Consider the following 16,931-nt stretch of genomic DNA (forward strand, 5'->3'; position numbering starts at 1 on the left):
GAATCGTCTGAAACTTTCAATTCGCGCCTGTTTCACTTAATATGCTAATGTGCCAGATTTGCGCATGCTCTGACATGATTTTAAGTTTGGAGTCATTCAACCATAGAGGTATAAAAATAATATAATTGTATATAATAATAATAATAATAGGTCATTCTTATATAGCGCATATAAGCAAGCTCTCAATGCGCTGAACATTATTACCCCAGTCATTTCCTGATCAAACACCTCCATGATTCAACAAATACAAGGACTGTTAGAAGATTTTTGTTTTCCACACACAAATAACAATAAATTATTAGTAATATATATTTATTTATATAAATAAAGCATATATAATATAAATATAAATAACCTGATTACAATAAATCAATTAATATTAATCATAATACAAAATTAAATGCATTATAAAATATGTATTAAACTTTATTTCGAAAGATTTAAGTTTATACAAATATAAATAATTTTGATATGTTTCTTGGACATCCATCAATATATAAATAGAGATATTTCAGAACCATTAAAAAAGACAGTCATAGAAAAAGGCAGATAACCAAGAAGGAGAACAAACAAAGTTATACAATAAATTACATTCATAGAACTGAAATAAAATATTTATACAAATTTTTCTACACCATCTATATTTCCGATAATTAAAAAACAAACAATAACACCATTTTAACAGAAATATTACAAAAAAATTACAAATCACATTAGTAAACTAGACATGGAACTCGTCACTTGAGGACGAGTTTGGTTATCCGCCCGCAACAAAACTTATCTTGCGTACTCATTCAAAATTAAAACTGTCCTTTCAGTGTAATAACCAAATAAATCATTTTATGTAATTGGTTTCCCGTGACGGGATTCGATCCCGGTACCTCTGATACCAAAGTCGGTTGCACTACACATCGAGTCATATGAGCACCTGCTGAAGAAAATCCAAAGAAAGTTTCCTCGTTCATTCGGTATGTCGTGAACCCCTCGATGCAAGTTGATTATTACATACCGAACTAAATCATAATTTTTACTATGATAAAATCTTCACAAATGTTAAACAGTGACATATTATGAAAGTGCATACTTTCAAGTTTTATATATTAACATGTGAAGAAAAAAGATAAATTTTATATTTATTGTTTTGCTCTTTGAAAATATTATTGTTGGTTTGATGGTAAAAATTTCAAAAATTATATTTAATATGCAAATAATGTATCCATAAAACAAGTTTTAACATTCAACACTATAGTAAATCACACCTATGATTCATACACTGCAAGAAAATAAAATAAAAGATGGGGGTAACTTTGCATTCTGATGAACTGTATCGTTTTCAAAAGTAAACGTATTTTGCAACATTTTCAGAATTTTTTAACGTTTATGTGCGCAACCAGTCATGTTTAACGTGCTCGTAGAACGTCATTTCGAGTTGACTAGTGAATAAAATAACGTTAAATTGTTAACCGAAGTTTGAAAAACACAAATCGTCCAAAAGAAATGCTCATACGTGTTCCCTGCGCCAAGCGCGCGTAAAATGTGCGCACCTGGTGGCAATTTTTAGAACCCTTAAAATGACCTGGAACGTGCTCTAATTTAATCAGAAATTGATTTGAAGCATTTTAAAATTTCAAACGCCGTTTATGCGCACACTTCCTAATGTTACATGCAATTTTTAATCCATAGAAAGTTAGCGCATGATATAAATTAAACTTTTGCTAAGTTTCAATTAAACATCTTATTGGTTTTTGCCCTATGTTAAATACGCGAAATTCATAAAAACACGCGAAAGTCACGTTGCGCAATTGCAAACGTCGTGAAAACCTTCGCTGCACAACTTTACGTGAATGGCGATATGTTGAGAAAGTTACGAAACGTTATGTTTGCAAGTTTTAGAGATACGCGTCACACAAAATATTACAGAAAGAAAGAATAAGAAAAAAAAGAAGAATATGATTTCGTACAATCACAAGGGGTTATCCAGCAACTTCGTTGCGGATAACCAATGATGTAGACTTCAAGTTTTTGGAATGATAAATAATCTTCTAATTCATAACTGAATCATAATATACTCCACTGAAAAACTTATCATTCAAATATGTCACTGTCGCCATATTATAATTGAAATAAAACACTGCTGGTTAATAAATATGCAAATATATATTGAGTATAGTAAAAAACAGCTAACTTTGCACATGCTTCTGATTATAATACGAACGGTGGGATGATTTAACATTGTAAAGTTCTGTCTACACTATCAAACTAGTGTGATGTGCCCAAATATGGTAGTGGTATTCTTAAATATGGTAGTGATATGACATCATCATGTCCATATATAGGCATATCACATTGTTTTGTCACATAAAGTTTGATAGTGTAGACACAGAGCTTTAGTGTTACTTAATCAACACTTATATGATGATAGTTTAACTACTACAAAGGAGGTTTGCATCAGGGAGGTAAGTTAATTGGTTAGATGTGTGGACCAACTCTGAAGTAACTGCAACTGTACTGGATAAATAATTTTATCCAGTAACCAACATTTTCAAGATAGAGTTAGTCACTCTTAGTTAAAGTGTAATTTTGATTTAGAAATGCTTTTACGATTCTTCAAGTCCAAAGAAATTTGATCTACGACCATTACCATCCCGTTGACGTTTAACAAATGAAGTCACGGATGAAACACAGTTTCCAATAAAGTAATCAGCCTCTGACATGAAGTAGAGATCTTGTAATAAGTTTAATTTAGAGGCAGCTGTATGTACTTGAATCTACAAAATAAATAACAATTTTCAAAAGCTGTGGCTTAGTGTTGTTTAAAAAAAGTATTGAACAAGGATGGAAAAAATTTAACATTTTCAGTCTTTGGCTGCTTGCTCTCCCTGTATTTTTATGTTTAAAAAAAAAAATAAAGTTTTATTTATCATGCTTATAATAAATAATAATAATGTTGCAAATTTTCAAACGATGCATTCACATTCACAAATACGTATGGAAACATACTTTCACAATGTTACAGCCAGTAATAAGTGCATATGGTGCTTTGACCTATCCAGGTACCCATTAATACACCTGGGTAGAAAGAGGTGCTTTGATCTATCCAGGTACCCATTAATACACCTGGGTGGAAAGAGGCAAACGGAAGTGTCTTGCCTTAGGATACAGGTAATGTGACGAGAATGCACTGGACTCTGACACTGGGAGTTGAGTAGACCATGGGACTAGATCAGGATTGAACCCTTGGCATTGGCATTGGGATTGGAAGGCAAGCCGTGTTAAACACCAAGCTACAGCTCCACTAAGTTTTTGGGGTATTGATTGTGACTAAAAATGCAGTTGCCATAAATGAAAAACAAATATTATAACAGAATACATACGTTTTTTGGTTCTAGAATTTCCTTAAATTGTTTCTCATATGCATTGTTATCTGTTGCTATATATAAATGTTTAGCACCCTCTTGTTCTATTACTTTGGTGGTAAAGGTCAATATTTCCGCTTCACTTGGCAGGCACATGTCATGTGTCACTGTTTTCTCATCTGGATTGTGGCATTGTGGGGAAGCCATGAACTGTCTTGCCCCTGCAGCATGTTCACAGGCTCTCACCTGGAACAGGTAGAATGTCTTAATTATTTAAAGAAAACTTGATAGATTTTTTCATTTCAATTTCGAATGCACCTTGTTAAAAATGGAAAGGACTTCAGTTAAAATCGTGCAGTTGTTTTTATAAATCATAAAATTATCGCAAGTGACAGAATTGAACTCACAGTCACAGCCATAGGATTGGACAGGTAGACAAGCATTTTTTTAACAAGAAAAGCTTACAATTCCTCTCTAGTAATTTAAAAATATGAATTGATAATCCACAAAACATAAGTTGTCACCTAAAATGTTTGATTTAAATAAACATCTACTTAACATCTACTCTATTAGGTAATATGATACAACACATTTTATTTCAATGTGAAATCCAATTGGTGTTATTTAAATGTACCAACAATAAAACCTACCCAATCTAAGCCGTTCCTAAGATGTATTGCAACAAACTTCTCAGACTTAAACAACCTTTGAATTGTTTCGTTCATTTGGTTTTGCACAGGAATAGCCCATTCCATGTATTTTTGTATGAACCTGTTGCCACTTGGAATTGGGTATGGAGAAGGAGCTCCCTTTAACGCTATAACAGGGTACTCTGATGGTGGGAATCTAAAACATTAAAACAGTAAAAATGTCAGTAATGTCATAATTGATATTACAAAAATCACTTATTATAAAATTATATTAGTAAAGTTAGATTTTTGGCATAGCATCTGTTTCTAATAGAATCAACTCTTTAATTCACAACTGGTGAAAGTTAAAATACATATGTTTTTGTTCTGGGCGGGATATTTCTTTTGTGCATAAGTTGGGGACCCCTCACAATTTGTCACAAACATGAATATTCATTAGTCATATCTTTGCTAATACAAACGCTTTTTGTCGAGCCGTTTCTGTTTAGTCGAGTGGATTAGACATGTGCTTTACATGTTGATGTATGGTGTTCGAATCCCATGAGCAACTTCTTTATACTTTATAGTGAGAGAGAGATTATTTACAGGGTTAGGTTTAGTTATTATAATTCAGCTATCTTTCAAAGGGTCCCTTATGTACGAAAAAAGAAAATCGCGTCTTGGGCCTCATGAGACAAGCCTTTGCTTCTAGTGCGAGCCCTAGATATTATTGTTATAACTGAATAAATGTGTATGAATGAATAATATTCATAGACAATGGGTAATTAAAATTGACATTTTACAGAAAAACTTTTGGATAGCAAAATAAAAGTGTAATTGTAACAGTTTATACAATTTTTTATGGCTATCATAATAATAATAATAAACCGTCTTCTGTTTATCCACCATGCCAAACAACATGTCAAGCATGGTCATATATAACATGCGACAATTTATTGTTTGTGTGAAGTTGTTTATCTTGGGTCATGTCAACAGTGTTTTAACTGTACATATTAGGTTGGTACCAACCAGAACAAGGTCATTAGAAGAATTAAAAGTTCTGTCTACACTATTAAACTTCATATGAAAAAAAAAATGTGATGTGCCAATGGACATGATGATCAGTATCATATTTTGGCATATTACTACTAAATTTGGGAATTTTTTGTCAAATAAAGTTTGATAGTGTAAACAGAGCTTTGGAAAAGTCAAATTAATGATTGTCTTGTAACAATTACCTCTCATTCCATTTTTCTTTAAGGTTATTAAGAGTGATTTCAGAATTGGAGAGGTCAGAATGGATCTGAAGGCTAAATCTCTCCATGTCATCAAAATCAATTTGAAAAGAATCCCAAAAAGGTCCAAATGGAGAACCTAAAAACAACAAAAGTTTTAGTTAAAATTAAATTAACCAATCAAATTTATTAAGAACATTTTATTTCTCAGTAGGGTTTAATGTTCTTGCAGCCACATTTAACCTGGTTGCAATGGAGTTGCAGAAGTAACACAGTGACTTTCCATTTGTTTATGATCATTATGTCTTCTAGTGTTTACCTTTCTTCATTTCACATTTCATCGTTGATGACGCTGGCAGAACACAATAACCCACACGCTGCCCTGGGGGCCAAATTTCCGGTGCTAACCCCTCCATAAAGTCTTCCAACGTGAGGACACGGTGAAACTCCTGCATTCTATCAATTTGAAACCAATCGGTAAAAGGTACATTTACCTAAAGTGAAGTAAAAATTATGAATAATGAACTTAAAAAGTGAGATTAAAAAGCTACCTTACAATTAGAAATTTAAGTTCAGATTTGGTTGCCTGCGGATAAATGGGCAAAGAATTCTAAAGGCAGGCAAAGGGAAGATGGAGGCTGAGGAATACTTACATATGTCCTAAATGGAGGAATAGCAAGTGTTCTGTCAATGGCTTTTGCAAATGCTAAAGAACCAATTAAATGTTCAGCCTGGTTACCAAACCGTCCTTAAATAAAACACAAAAAAAACAGTTAATGGTTAGTTTATTAAGGGAGGTTGTCTAGGTAGTGGTTGTCTGTGTGGTGGTTCTCTTTATGGTGTCTGTCTTGGTGGTGGTTGTTTTGGTGGTGGTTGTCTTGGTGGTGGTTGTCTGTGTGGTGGTTCTCTTGGTGGTGTCGGTCTTGGTGGTGGTTGTTTTGGTGGTGGTTGTCTGTGTGACGGTTCTCTTGGTGGTGTCTGTCTTGGTGGTGGTTGTATTTGTGGTGGTTGTCTTGGTGGTGGTTGTCTGTGTGATGGTTCTCTTGGTGGTGGTTGTCTTGGTGGTGGTTGTTTTTATGGTTGTTTTGGTGGTGGTTGTCTGTGTGATGGTTCTCTTGGTGGTGGTTGTATTTGTGGTGGTTGTATTAGTGGTGGTTGTCTTGGTGGTGGTTGTCTTTATGGCTGTTTTGGTACTTTTTTGTGTCTTTGTGGTTGTTTTTGGTAGTCGGTTGTCTTGTGGTAGTTGTATTTGTGGTGGTTGTCTTGGTGGTGGTTGTCTGTGTGATGGTTCTCTTGGTGGTGTCTGTCTTGGTGGTGGTTGTTTTTATGGTTTTTTGGGTACTTTTTTGTGTCTTTGTGGTTGTTTTGGTAGTCGGTTGTCTTGTGGTAGTTGTATTAGTGGTGGTTGTCTGTGTGGTGGTTGTCTTGGTGAAGTTTGTCCAGGTGTTAATATAGTACTTAGTCCTACTTGTCAATCTATTTATCAACCAACTATGCAGCTAGAAGTACAGAGATAGGATCATGTAAAAAAGCAAAAGGCCCAGCACAATGACTTCCTTCATCAACTTACCCATACATGGACAATATAACAAATATCCTCGTGGGTCAATATCAAGTTTAGCTTTAGCTTGTCCAACTTTTAAACCAGGACTGTCAATAAATGACACTTCAATCGTATCCGTTCCATGTTCATCTGCTAAAATATCAGCTGCAATATCAATATCTTCTAACTGGTTGGGGTTAACTTTTAGGGATAGACTCCATAAAATGAAAATTATAAAGTAACTTGTAGCAACAGAATGCATTGTCTTTAGCTTTTTCATATCTATAGTAAATAAAAAACAATAATAATTAAAATAAAAGAAAACATTTTTTATTTAAAACATTAAGCATCATCATCATCTGTGCTGTGCTTTTTAATTTTTTATGTTGGCATATAGTATTAAGTAATCTCACTTGTTAAAAACTGCACTCTCACTTCTCCATAAAAGGATAGGAGTAGAACCTTAGGCTAAACTAAGGCTTAGCCTAGGGCCAGGAGTAGATGTAGCCAACTGCGTAATAATTTACCCCCGGCCCCAGCTAAATTGCAGAAATAAGCCTAGTACAGAAAATCCCGGGCTTCATACTCTAGGCGACAGGGCCTAGTAGCCTATATAGTCCTTCTTGTGCCTACTAGGCGGCCCTCCTAGTCCTACTTCCTAGTAGCTAGCTACTAGGCCTAGTACAACTACTAGTAGGCTAGCTAGTAAGCTAGGCCTAGCCTCCGCCAGGCCCTAGTAGCTAGCTAGCTAGCTAGGCTAGACAGAGGTACTAGCCACCAGTGTATGTAGGGCTAGCCTGGTTCTAGCTAGACTAGGGTGTGTCAGTTTGTAATATGCAAAGGTGGGAATATATTCTGGAATTAGTCATCGGGCTAACTACAATTAATAACATTACCTTTTTTGATATCATGTTGTGTCTTAATTTGTAAAGTTTGTTGACAAAATCAACTAATATAGCGCCCTCAAACCAACCTTGCTCAAACTCATCACTCAAACACATTTGAAGCTGTTAGCAACAGATCGGAGGTTTGCCATTTAACCATGGAGGTTTAACCCTCTAATAAATTACAATTACAATATTTATTAGATTTTATATTATTAAAAACAATCGTGAAGGTTCGAACCACCAAATCTAGAGCTGAGATCACTCAAAACAAAGCATTCCATTGCGCCACATAATATATACCGAACACCTGATAATAGTCTATTTATACGTGTATTACGTAATTCATCATTACGTCATGCTAAAACCAAAATGACCAGGTGAGATGACATACCGATTTGTAAATAAATAGTGTGATCCGGAATTAATGATTTGCAGCCTAATTAGTAAGTGTGTTCTTCTCAGCATTTATGACGATATTATCTATAAATAGAATAATTCTAAGAAACGATCATGCACACAGAAAACCACATAGTTGTGTGACTGCTGCTGCAAGAAACACATTCCTATAATATAGATTATTTTCCTTGTCAGAATTTATGGATTATCGTTGTGTTAAACACTTCTTTTTAAAGTAGGCCTATACTTTTTTACAATGTAGGATAGTTCAAATTAAACAATAAAATCCCTATTCTTTTTTTAGACAATCTTCAAATTTAAAAATATTATGAAAAAATAAATAGCGTGGCAAAAAATGTTATTTGGTGATTATACCTTTAGTTTTCTAATTTATTTTCACTCAACTTCAGATTTGTATATATTATTTTATATCAAAACATATCCAGACCCCTTCTTTTATTGGACATTTATCAGATATGGTAACAGCATTACGTTGAGTGCATGACTTTTACAGCAGAATGTTCCCACTTTGAGAAGGAGAATGGAAAGTGGGAGAATCAGATTTAGTGTTTATTTCTAGTGAGACTTTAGACGGCTTCCAATTTGTTTTTATTTATTTTACACATAAAATGTATTTTAAAACTAACTGTAAAACAGTTACGGTCATTTCCTTTTCATTGAAAATAACTAGAACATATATTCATAGCCTCAATGTTGCCAATCCCTTTCCGTATTCTTATCCTTTTGTGGTTCCCATCACCTGGCGCAACGCAAGCAACCGCGCAAGCAATTTTACCAATCAAGATGGATAGCTCCCCCGAACTGTCGCTTGTGATTGGTCAACTCATTTTCTTTGCGTCTACGGCACTATAGGAACTAAATTTTAACATATGTTATACTGGGGCTGATTATTTCCTCTTCCATTTTTATTACGTTACTTGAACGGGTAAGAAAATTTTAATATGTTCTGGTTAACGTTAATCTGTTTTATTAATTTTTTTAGTTAATTCCTTATTAGAACATCACCTATAGGCCCATTTAAAAATATTGCTTAATATTGATTCCACTGAAGGTAGCGGCGGATGATCCATATATTGAGAGGAATTATGTTGTGAGTAATCCGATCTTCCAGGACACCAATGTAATTATAATAACATATGTAATTATAATAACATTCCTGCTTCCACGCTGGGTGTTGTAGTTCATATTATTTACCACGTTACTGATTCTACTATATCTTGGTTCTATGATGCAACGCAAGTAGCCTTATTATTAGAACTCGTCTGCGTTTTGTCGATATATGTTGCGTGTACGTTCGACTGTAACCACTGCTACTACATTGCTGATACTTTGTTATTAAATTGTTGTCTCCTCCTCAAGTCTTCTGAAGTAGGCTACTAACGCTATACACAATTATACTTTGTTGTACTATATGCCTACTGCTTTCATACTACTATTAATGAAGGTATTATACTTCAATTCTACTGTTATAGGCCTACTACTAAATCATTTTTATTTCTCTCTTTTCAGTGTAAAATGGCGAACCATACTGACTACGAGAAGAACGTGTTGCATAGTCACCCTGCTGTTAATGTGATACGTTACACTGTGGGAATAGTAGGCATATTTGCAAATCTACTTGTAGTTCTGGTGTTCTTAACCAAGAAAATTTACAAGAAATCATCCACACATTTAGTGATTTTTCACCAGTCTTGGATTGACATGGCTGGTAGTCTTTTGTTCGTCATCTACTATACAAGAGATCCTCCAGTCGGAGTAGCTGGTGAGGTTTTCTGTAAATCAAGAACTTTATTTTGGTATCTGCAGTACGCTTCTACGACTAATTTAGTCCTAGTGACGATTGAGAGATATGTAGCCGTGCTGCATTCAAATTGGTACAGGATGAAGTTTAGCAGACGTAAAAGAAAAGAAATGATTTTAATCATTCCTCATTTTACAGGAGTGTTCATGGCCTCTTACTTGGTATTAGTTGCTACTATTGATGAAGACAAGCCCTGGTTATGTTATTACGATATAAACAGTTCTGGAAGATGGTTTCAAGTCGGCTCTGGTGTATTTGTATTTCTTATTTCTTGGTTTATACCAACCACACTCATGATATACTGTTACGCTCGTATTTTTAATATGATTAGGAACAAATCAAACATTGAAATTTCAAGAGGTCAAACTGAACCAACAAACGAGATAGGCCTAGGCCTACAGAAAGAAAACAGAAAACTAACAAATACAGCATACAGTAGAGTTCAGCAAAATCTTATTGTCACACTCTTCTGTGTTTTTATCGCGTTTATAATCACCATTACACCAAACATTGTTTTGTACGTGACTTACTTGTTCTGTAATTGTTTCGAGCTTAACTCAAGTAACGTGCATGAGGTAACTGTAACGCTAATTGCAGTCAATCTAAGCGTCAACCCATTCATTTACTCGTTCAAGTTTAACGACTTTCGAAAAGGATTGTACCAACTAAGAGACGAGTTGTTGGCTAAAGTAGGAATTGACATGTCTGAAGCAACCACCACAAAAGATGATCGTCATGTAAATAAACTTTAGATCCATAACGTTACATCAGGATCGTAGCCAACATCACGCTTGATCGGGCTTCTACATGACAGATTTTTACCGAAAACATCCATAAGTTCATTATTTAATTATCTTCGTACACATTTAAAATAATTATTTTATTTTTGTGCCTGTTTTGTTGCGTTAACATCATTTAAATTCACATTCATATAATTATCTTTTATGTCATCACAATGATTGATTCCTAAACTTCATCAGTAAAATTTTTAAGGTACACACACCAAACACGTATCTAGATGACTTTCGATAGTCAGTTAATATCTACCTAGTGACAGCTGCAGAATCGGACGACGCGCTGTACTAACTTTACTTGGACAATCTATCAACTTTGCTTATGTGTTTTACACATGTGCTTTTAAATGTATTAATTAAATTGGACATGTTATGATGCTGTAGTAGACACTCCTTTAATAAATAATAAATATTTAAATAAATATAAACAGTATTCCTGCCAATCCTTTTCCTGTTCACATTTTACACGTTATGTATTATTATGGTAATTCCGTTTTAATTAGAGTATAACATTTCCTCAAACAATAAAATCGTGAAATTGTGCTGACTGTGTAAACTCGTTTTTTAGTATCTTTTTTGCTCACTGGTTCACGCATGCGCCGCATGGCTATTATCTCACAATAATCTTACGAGATGAAATAATACATTACTCTTCTGCTTTACTAAAGCTCTGTCTACACGATTAAACTAGTTTGTCAAAAAAGTGTGATGTGCCCAAATATATAGTAGTGATATGCTTAAACATGGCAGTAAAATGACATCATCATGGGAACATCCCAATTTGTTGTCACATAAAATTTGATAGTGTAGACGACGAAAGAGATTTAATATAAAATAAGTCGAGTGTATTTCTATGTTTCCTCAGTTTGTCCATGCGCTCACAAACTTCTATTGTATCTACGGAAACGTGTCAAGTACTTTATTTCCTATGGTATATATACACTTTAGTTCACTGTAGCCATAAAGGTAATGGATACGAGAAGTAACATGAACTTTAGTACTGAGTCTAGCCTATCTAATTTATGTCCAATATGCTGCACATAATAGTCACTAGAGAATTTAAATAATTAATTTGTTCAGCTATTCATAATAACTAAATTAAATTAAAAATGTCTTTACTAATAAAGATTATTGCTTGCATCTTATTTGAATATTATGAGTTGTGATAAATATTAACAACATACACATCCTGAATATACTAATATAAGCGGCTGTAGGCATATAATGGTTCAACTTTACAGTTTTGAAATATTCCTAAAATGCATGCCTACAATATTAATTTCAATAAAACTACAATTTAAACTGTAGTACTGTATATAGGTCTAGCCTATCTAATTTATGATGTTAAATAAAACTGGCTGTATAGTCACTAGAGAATTTTTAATTAATTTGTTTAACTATTCATAATAACTAAATCAAATATTGGTTTCCGCAAATGTCTTTACTAATAAAGAGTACGGTATTGCTTGCATTTTATTTTAATATTATGAGTTGTAATAGTACTAATAAGAAAAAACGCATCCTGAATATACCATTATGAAACTACTGTAGGCCTATAATGTTTAAACTTTACAGTTTTGAAATATTCCTAAAGAGTATACCTACAATTAATTTCAATCGCATAACTGGAACTTTAACAATTTCAAAGATTAGCACTCGGTGATATTACTATATCGTATTTGTTTTGTTTATTTGTTTGTCTATACTGTAATTATATTGATATAGAAAGTTTTTCCGTCATGTATAATAATACTCCAACTCAGTGATGCGTATTAGGTTTTAGTAAGGTATTAGCATTGCTCCGCCGCATTATAGAGGAATACGCCACAGAGGTCTCTGCTGTCATTTCGATTTAACAGCGTAAGAACGACCACAGACACACAGCTGAATGTACATGTTCTGCTACCAGTAGAATGTATGCCAGTGTCATAATAATAATAATACGTCGAAGAAAACAATAGTATGAATTCGAGATCTTGCTGTAGAATATAGGCCATAACTGAACTGAACTATAGGCTGTTTGAGGTCGGATCATTAACAAATTATTAAAGTAAGTAAAAACAATGCATTTCATACTCTTATTATTACACAATCCACATCAATTAAAGTGTTGTGTCAATAATGCAGCCCGTACCTAATGCCATGAAACAGTATAGGCCTAGATGCAGAAACAGCCAAATGTTTGAACAATTTGTGTTTTTACATTTCGTAAAAGCAATGTATTTTTACCTCTTTTATATTATTCTGAATCCAGATAAGCACAGGCTTAAAAAATCCTTGACTCATTTAGTGATTCCGTTCTAATGGACTATAATGGGATAGAGTGTCATACCATTTTTATCATAAACAATATATATGCGAAATTCAGTGTTAAATTGTGAGCTATTGATATTGCGGTGAGATACAGGATTTAATCCTAATAAATAGTTTACTGTATTTGTATAAAGGTGCCACATAAATTATAATATTATTAACAAAAGTTTAACAAAGCTATGATACTTCTTGACACATGTGGCAATTGTTGGATGAAGTGATCAAACATAATAATAATTTTACCTAGTACTGTATTTAGATCCAGTATCATAACTAGGACAATTCCGTATTACAGCATCACATGTGATACTGTATTACAGAATTTTTCTACTGAGCAAATATGTCTTTTATGAAGATACAGAATCTGGAGAATTGGGTATTTGTTGGCATTAGAAAATTTAAAAAAAATTGCATACATAATAAATAATATCAATTAGAAAGACAGTAAGACAAACTAGAGAAAATAATATATTTTAAAGTCAAATCCACCAAAAGTTCGTAATTCACCATGGACCATGATTTTATCCATACACAATTCAAACCAATTATATATCTCATGGAAAGTCAATGACCTTGCAACTAATGAATCTTTGAATATTATTTTTAATAACGTCTATACCATTATTGTTCTAATGCAATCATAACAATTTACAGTAATTTACATATTGCATTATTACATATGAAGTATTATTACTCTGCGGTTATTATATTTATGACTGGTTTCAATTTAGGCCTCGCAACTACAATAATACTAAGTGATATCTGTAGGTTATACAGCTTTTTATAGTGATTTCTCAATTAAAGTAAAAGCAATATATTTTTTTATTTTTTTTTGTTTATTTAATCGGTATAAAAAGACTCAAAATACAACTCATAGTTGAAATGAAGAGCTTACATATGAAAATGATAATTCACATAAAACAAAGTTAAACGAAGAAAAAACACATTAAGGCCTATGAAACAGTAATAATTACTGTATAATTCATTAAATAATTATATGGCCTATTATGAATACTTACTTTCTTTATTTTCCATTCACATGAACTTTATTACTGTATAGGTCTAGCCTATCTAATTTATGTTTTTCAATAAAACTGGCTGTATATAGAGAATGTCATTAATTAATGTGTTCAACTATTCATAATAACTAAATTAAATATTGGTGTCCGAAAATGTCTTTATTAATAAAGAGTATTCCTTTCATTTTATTTGAATATTATGAGTTGTGATATTTTATTAATAAGAACAAACATTTCCTGAATATACCATTATACAACTACTGTAGGCCTATAATATTTAATTTATTAAAAATATTCCTAAAGAGTATACCTACAATTAATTTCAATCGAACAACTAGAACTTTAACAATTACAAAGTTCGAAAGTATAAAATCATAAAAAATGGCAAGTCATATAGGATGTCTTAAGAAGACGGTTATTTCAGAAAAAGAGAAGAAATGTTTCACTAGAATCTTCTTTTCTATTTAAAAAAAATATTTGAAGTTTCTAGGAAACAACCTCTATTTAAAGTAATGCAATTGCTTAGTGTTAACAATACTGTTATAAAGACACGCGACATGTTTTAATTAAAATTCAAAATATAATAATGTTTCTTCTTTTGTTTAGGAGTTTGCCAATCAGAAATTATTCATGCGATTATCTAGCTTAGTAGCAGAAGTATTAGCAACTAATATACAATGTTTAATATCCCCGTAATGATTAATTTTAAATTTACTTAATAATATTAATAAAAATGAAAATAATTATAATCTAAATTGTAGATGTAATCATTGTCACGCAACAACAAAGTATACAAATACCACTTACAACACAGTACCTCACTTTCACCTATCTTTCTGTCCTTGGTAAATTCTATTATAAGCCTACTATTGTTTCCTTCCAGTTACACAACAATCGAAATATAAAACAATTGGTTTCTGACGAAGTTACCTTGGTACGCAAATTCCCAATGTTCGACCATATTACATTATCGTTTAAGCCTGTTTTCCTTCGTTAACAGTTCAACGATGATCGTTTCAACGATCAAGTTGAAATTATAACGATTCCGAGTACCTTTTCCTGCAAATCGTTAACATTTCAATGTTTACGTAGAAGATTGCCGATTATTGTTAACGATAGCGTCGAATAACTTGACAGGAAAACAGGTTTTATGCACTATTTACTTTCTATATTGTGTATAAAAACGTCACTGTATTATCTCTTTAAATCTGATTTATCATTTTCTTTAGGCATACAGTACTAATAATAATTTAGATACACATTAGTTTAGTGTATTGTTTTCAACGCCGTCGTGTCTCGCGTCATGATTGGTCAACTCACTTGCGTTGTGCTTACGTATTTACGTTGCGTCCAATAGTGGAAACAAGTTTAAAAGTGTTGATCGTAAATTATGCTGAAGTAAGCTGTTTCTGCTGCATTAATATTAAAAAGGTTATAGTTACCGTTTGGACGCAACGCAAGTGAGTTGACCAATCATCGCGATCCATTGCGTCGTGAATGGTTAATTATTTGCGATGTGCTTCGTTTTTGCGTGGGAACGAAGCTTAATAATGTATACATTATAATGTACACACGAATCTCTTTATACCAGCAAACTACGTTGACTAACTCTTACTTTAAGACCTGAAGTTACCTGGATAGTAATTACATTATTTTACAATTATAAAGTGTTCTTATTTTTTATTTAGGCGTCCAGTTTAAATGGCTAACGTTACAGACTACGAGAAGAATGTGTTGCATGGTCACCCTGCTATTTTGGTAATCCGTTACACCATTGGAATTGTAGGCGTACTAGCTAACCTTCTTGTCGTATTGGTTTTCATTTTCAAGAAAATTCAAAAGAAATCCTCCACACATCTTCTGATTTTCCACCAGTCTTGGGTTGACATGGCTGGTAGTCTGATGTTCGTCATCTACTATACAAGAGATCCTCCAGTCGGAGTAGCTGGTGAGATATTCTGTAAATCAAGAGCGATATTTTGGTATCTGCTGTACGTCTCGACAAACAATTTAGTCCTGGTGACGATTGAGAGATATGTAGCCGTACTGCATTCAAATTGGTACAGGATGAAGTTCAGCAGACGTAAAAGAAAAGGACTGGTTTTAATCATTCCTCATTTTATCGCACTTGTGATGGCTATGTATTTGGCAGTTGCTGCAACAGTTAATAAAGACAAGGCCTGGCAATGTGACTACAATGTTACTACAAGAACTTTAGAGGTTTTATCTGGTATATTAGTCTTCATGTTTTGTTGGCTTATACCAACCACACTCATGATATACTGCTACGCTCGTATTTTTAATATGATTAAGGAAAAAGTAAAGATTGAAGTTTCCCGATCTCAACACGATTTAACCAGTTCAGGAGGAAAACAAAATTCCGTAACCCCTAAGAACAAAATGTACGGTAGAGCTCAACAAAACCTTATTGTCACACTTTTCTGCGTTTTTATCGCGTTTATAATTTGCATTACACCAAACTTTGCGCTGTACATGACGTATGCGTTATGTAGGTGTTTCGAGTTCAACTCGAGTCCTGTACATGAGATAACTGTAACGCTACTTGCTATAAATCTAAGCGTCAACCCGTTCATTTACGCGTTTAAGTTTAACGACTTTCGAAAAGGACTGCAGAAGCTTAAACAAGAGTGTTTGGTTAAAGTTGGATTTGACGTGTCTGATACCCCCTTCACGGAAAGCACAGCAGATGAGCCTGACACAAACGAACAATTAAATAATTAATTTACAATTTTAAGTAAAAAAGTCGAAAAATATATTTTATCCTAATGGCATTGGCTAATTGTTCATTCATTCCGATGAGTAGTTATTATAATTGTCTCTATAAATACAAAATCGAAAATATAACAGCTGTAACTGATAAACAAGACCGTAAGTCGGCCCAGAAAGGAGGGTGTGAAGATGTGTTTGTGTGTGTGT

At 33.3% G+C, this 16,931-nt stretch overlaps 3 protein-coding genes across 8 annotated transcripts; 2 read left to right on the top strand and 1 right to left on the bottom strand.

Moving 5' to 3' along the window:
• Nucleotides 1-360: 360 nt before the first annotated feature.
• LOC140062185 (GDP-fucose protein O-fucosyltransferase 1-like) lies at nt 361-7,707 on the bottom strand. Of its 2 annotated transcripts, none has more exons than XM_072108271.1 (8): nt 7,660-7,707; nt 6,791-7,045; nt 5,874-5,968; nt 5,540-5,714; nt 5,224-5,359; nt 4,007-4,202; nt 3,375-3,602; nt 361-2,768 (listed from the first exon to the last, which is right to left on the bottom strand). In XM_072108271.1, the coding sequence occupies exons 2-8, from the start codon at nt 7,041-7,043 to the stop codon at nt 2,598-2,600; spliced, it is 1,254 nt and encodes a 417-aa protein (XP_071964372.1). In that variant the 5' UTR covers nt 7,044-7,045; nt 7,660-7,707; the 3' UTR covers nt 361-2,597. The 2 variants fall into 2 exon arrangements, with proteins under 2 accessions (XP_071964372.1, XP_071964373.1); XM_072108272.1 differs by lacking the exon at nt 7,660-7,707 and adding an exon at nt 7,177-7,386.
• A 505-nt stretch (nt 7,708-8,212) lies between these two features.
• On the top strand, nt 8,213-11,164 carry LOC140062586 (lysophosphatidic acid receptor 6-like). 4 transcript variants are annotated; one of them, XM_072108867.1, is made up of 2 exons: nt 8,213-8,281; nt 9,577-11,164. In XM_072108867.1, the coding sequence occupies exon 2, from the start codon at nt 9,583-9,585 to the stop codon at nt 10,618-10,620; it is 1,038 nt and encodes a 345-aa protein (XP_071964968.1). In that variant the 5' UTR covers nt 8,213-8,281; nt 9,577-9,582; the 3' UTR covers nt 10,621-11,164. The 4 variants fall into 4 exon arrangements, with proteins under 4 accessions (XP_071964968.1, XP_071964967.1, XP_071964969.1 ...); XM_072108866.1 differs by lacking the exon at nt 8,213-8,281 and adding an exon at nt 8,856-8,992; XM_072108868.1 differs by lacking the exon at nt 8,213-8,281 and adding an exon at nt 9,068-9,157.
• Nucleotides 11,165-12,524: 1,360 nt separating this feature from the next.
• On the top strand, nt 12,525-16,923 carry LOC140062665 (galanin receptor type 1-like). 2 transcript variants are annotated; one of them, XM_072108971.1, is made up of 2 exons: nt 12,525-12,712; nt 15,683-16,923. In XM_072108971.1, the coding sequence occupies exon 2, from the start codon at nt 15,696-15,698 to the stop codon at nt 16,734-16,736; it is 1,041 nt and encodes a 346-aa protein (XP_071965072.1). In that variant the 5' UTR covers nt 12,525-12,712; nt 15,683-15,695; the 3' UTR covers nt 16,737-16,923. The 2 variants fall into 2 exon arrangements, with proteins under 2 accessions (XP_071965072.1, XP_071965073.1); XM_072108972.1 differs by lacking the exon at nt 12,525-12,712 and adding an exon at nt 15,002-15,139.
• Nucleotides 16,924-16,931: the final 8 nt, after the last annotated feature.

This window comes from Antedon mediterranea, chromosome 11 (genome assembly GCF_964355755.1).
Source record: "Antedon mediterranea chromosome 11, ecAntMedi1.1, whole genome shotgun sequence".
Lineage (NCBI taxonomy): Eukaryota > Metazoa > Echinodermata > Crinoidea > Comatulida > Antedonidae > Antedon > Antedon mediterranea.

Excerpts from the sequence above, each read along its gene's own strand:
- LOC140062185 (XM_072108271.1), bottom strand. The coding sequence starts at position 7,043 with ATGAAAAAGCTAAAGACAATGCATTCTGTTGCTACAAGTTACTTTATA. Across the intron at positions 3,603-4,006 it reads TTAGGAACGGCTTAGATTGG|GTGAGAGCCTGTGAACATGC; the intron begins GTAGGTTTTATT and ends TACCTGTTCCAG. Across the intron at positions 2,769-3,374 it reads AAATTCTAGAACCAAAAAAC|ATTCAAGTACATACAGCTGC; the intron begins GTATGTATTCTG and ends TTTATTTTGTAG.
- LOC140062586 (XM_072108867.1), top strand. The coding sequence starts at position 9,583 with ATGGCGAACCATACTGACTACGAGAAGAACGTGTTGCATAGTCACCCT.
- LOC140062665 (XM_072108971.1), top strand. The coding sequence starts at position 15,696 with ATGGCTAACGTTACAGACTACGAGAAGAATGTGTTGCATGGTCACCCT.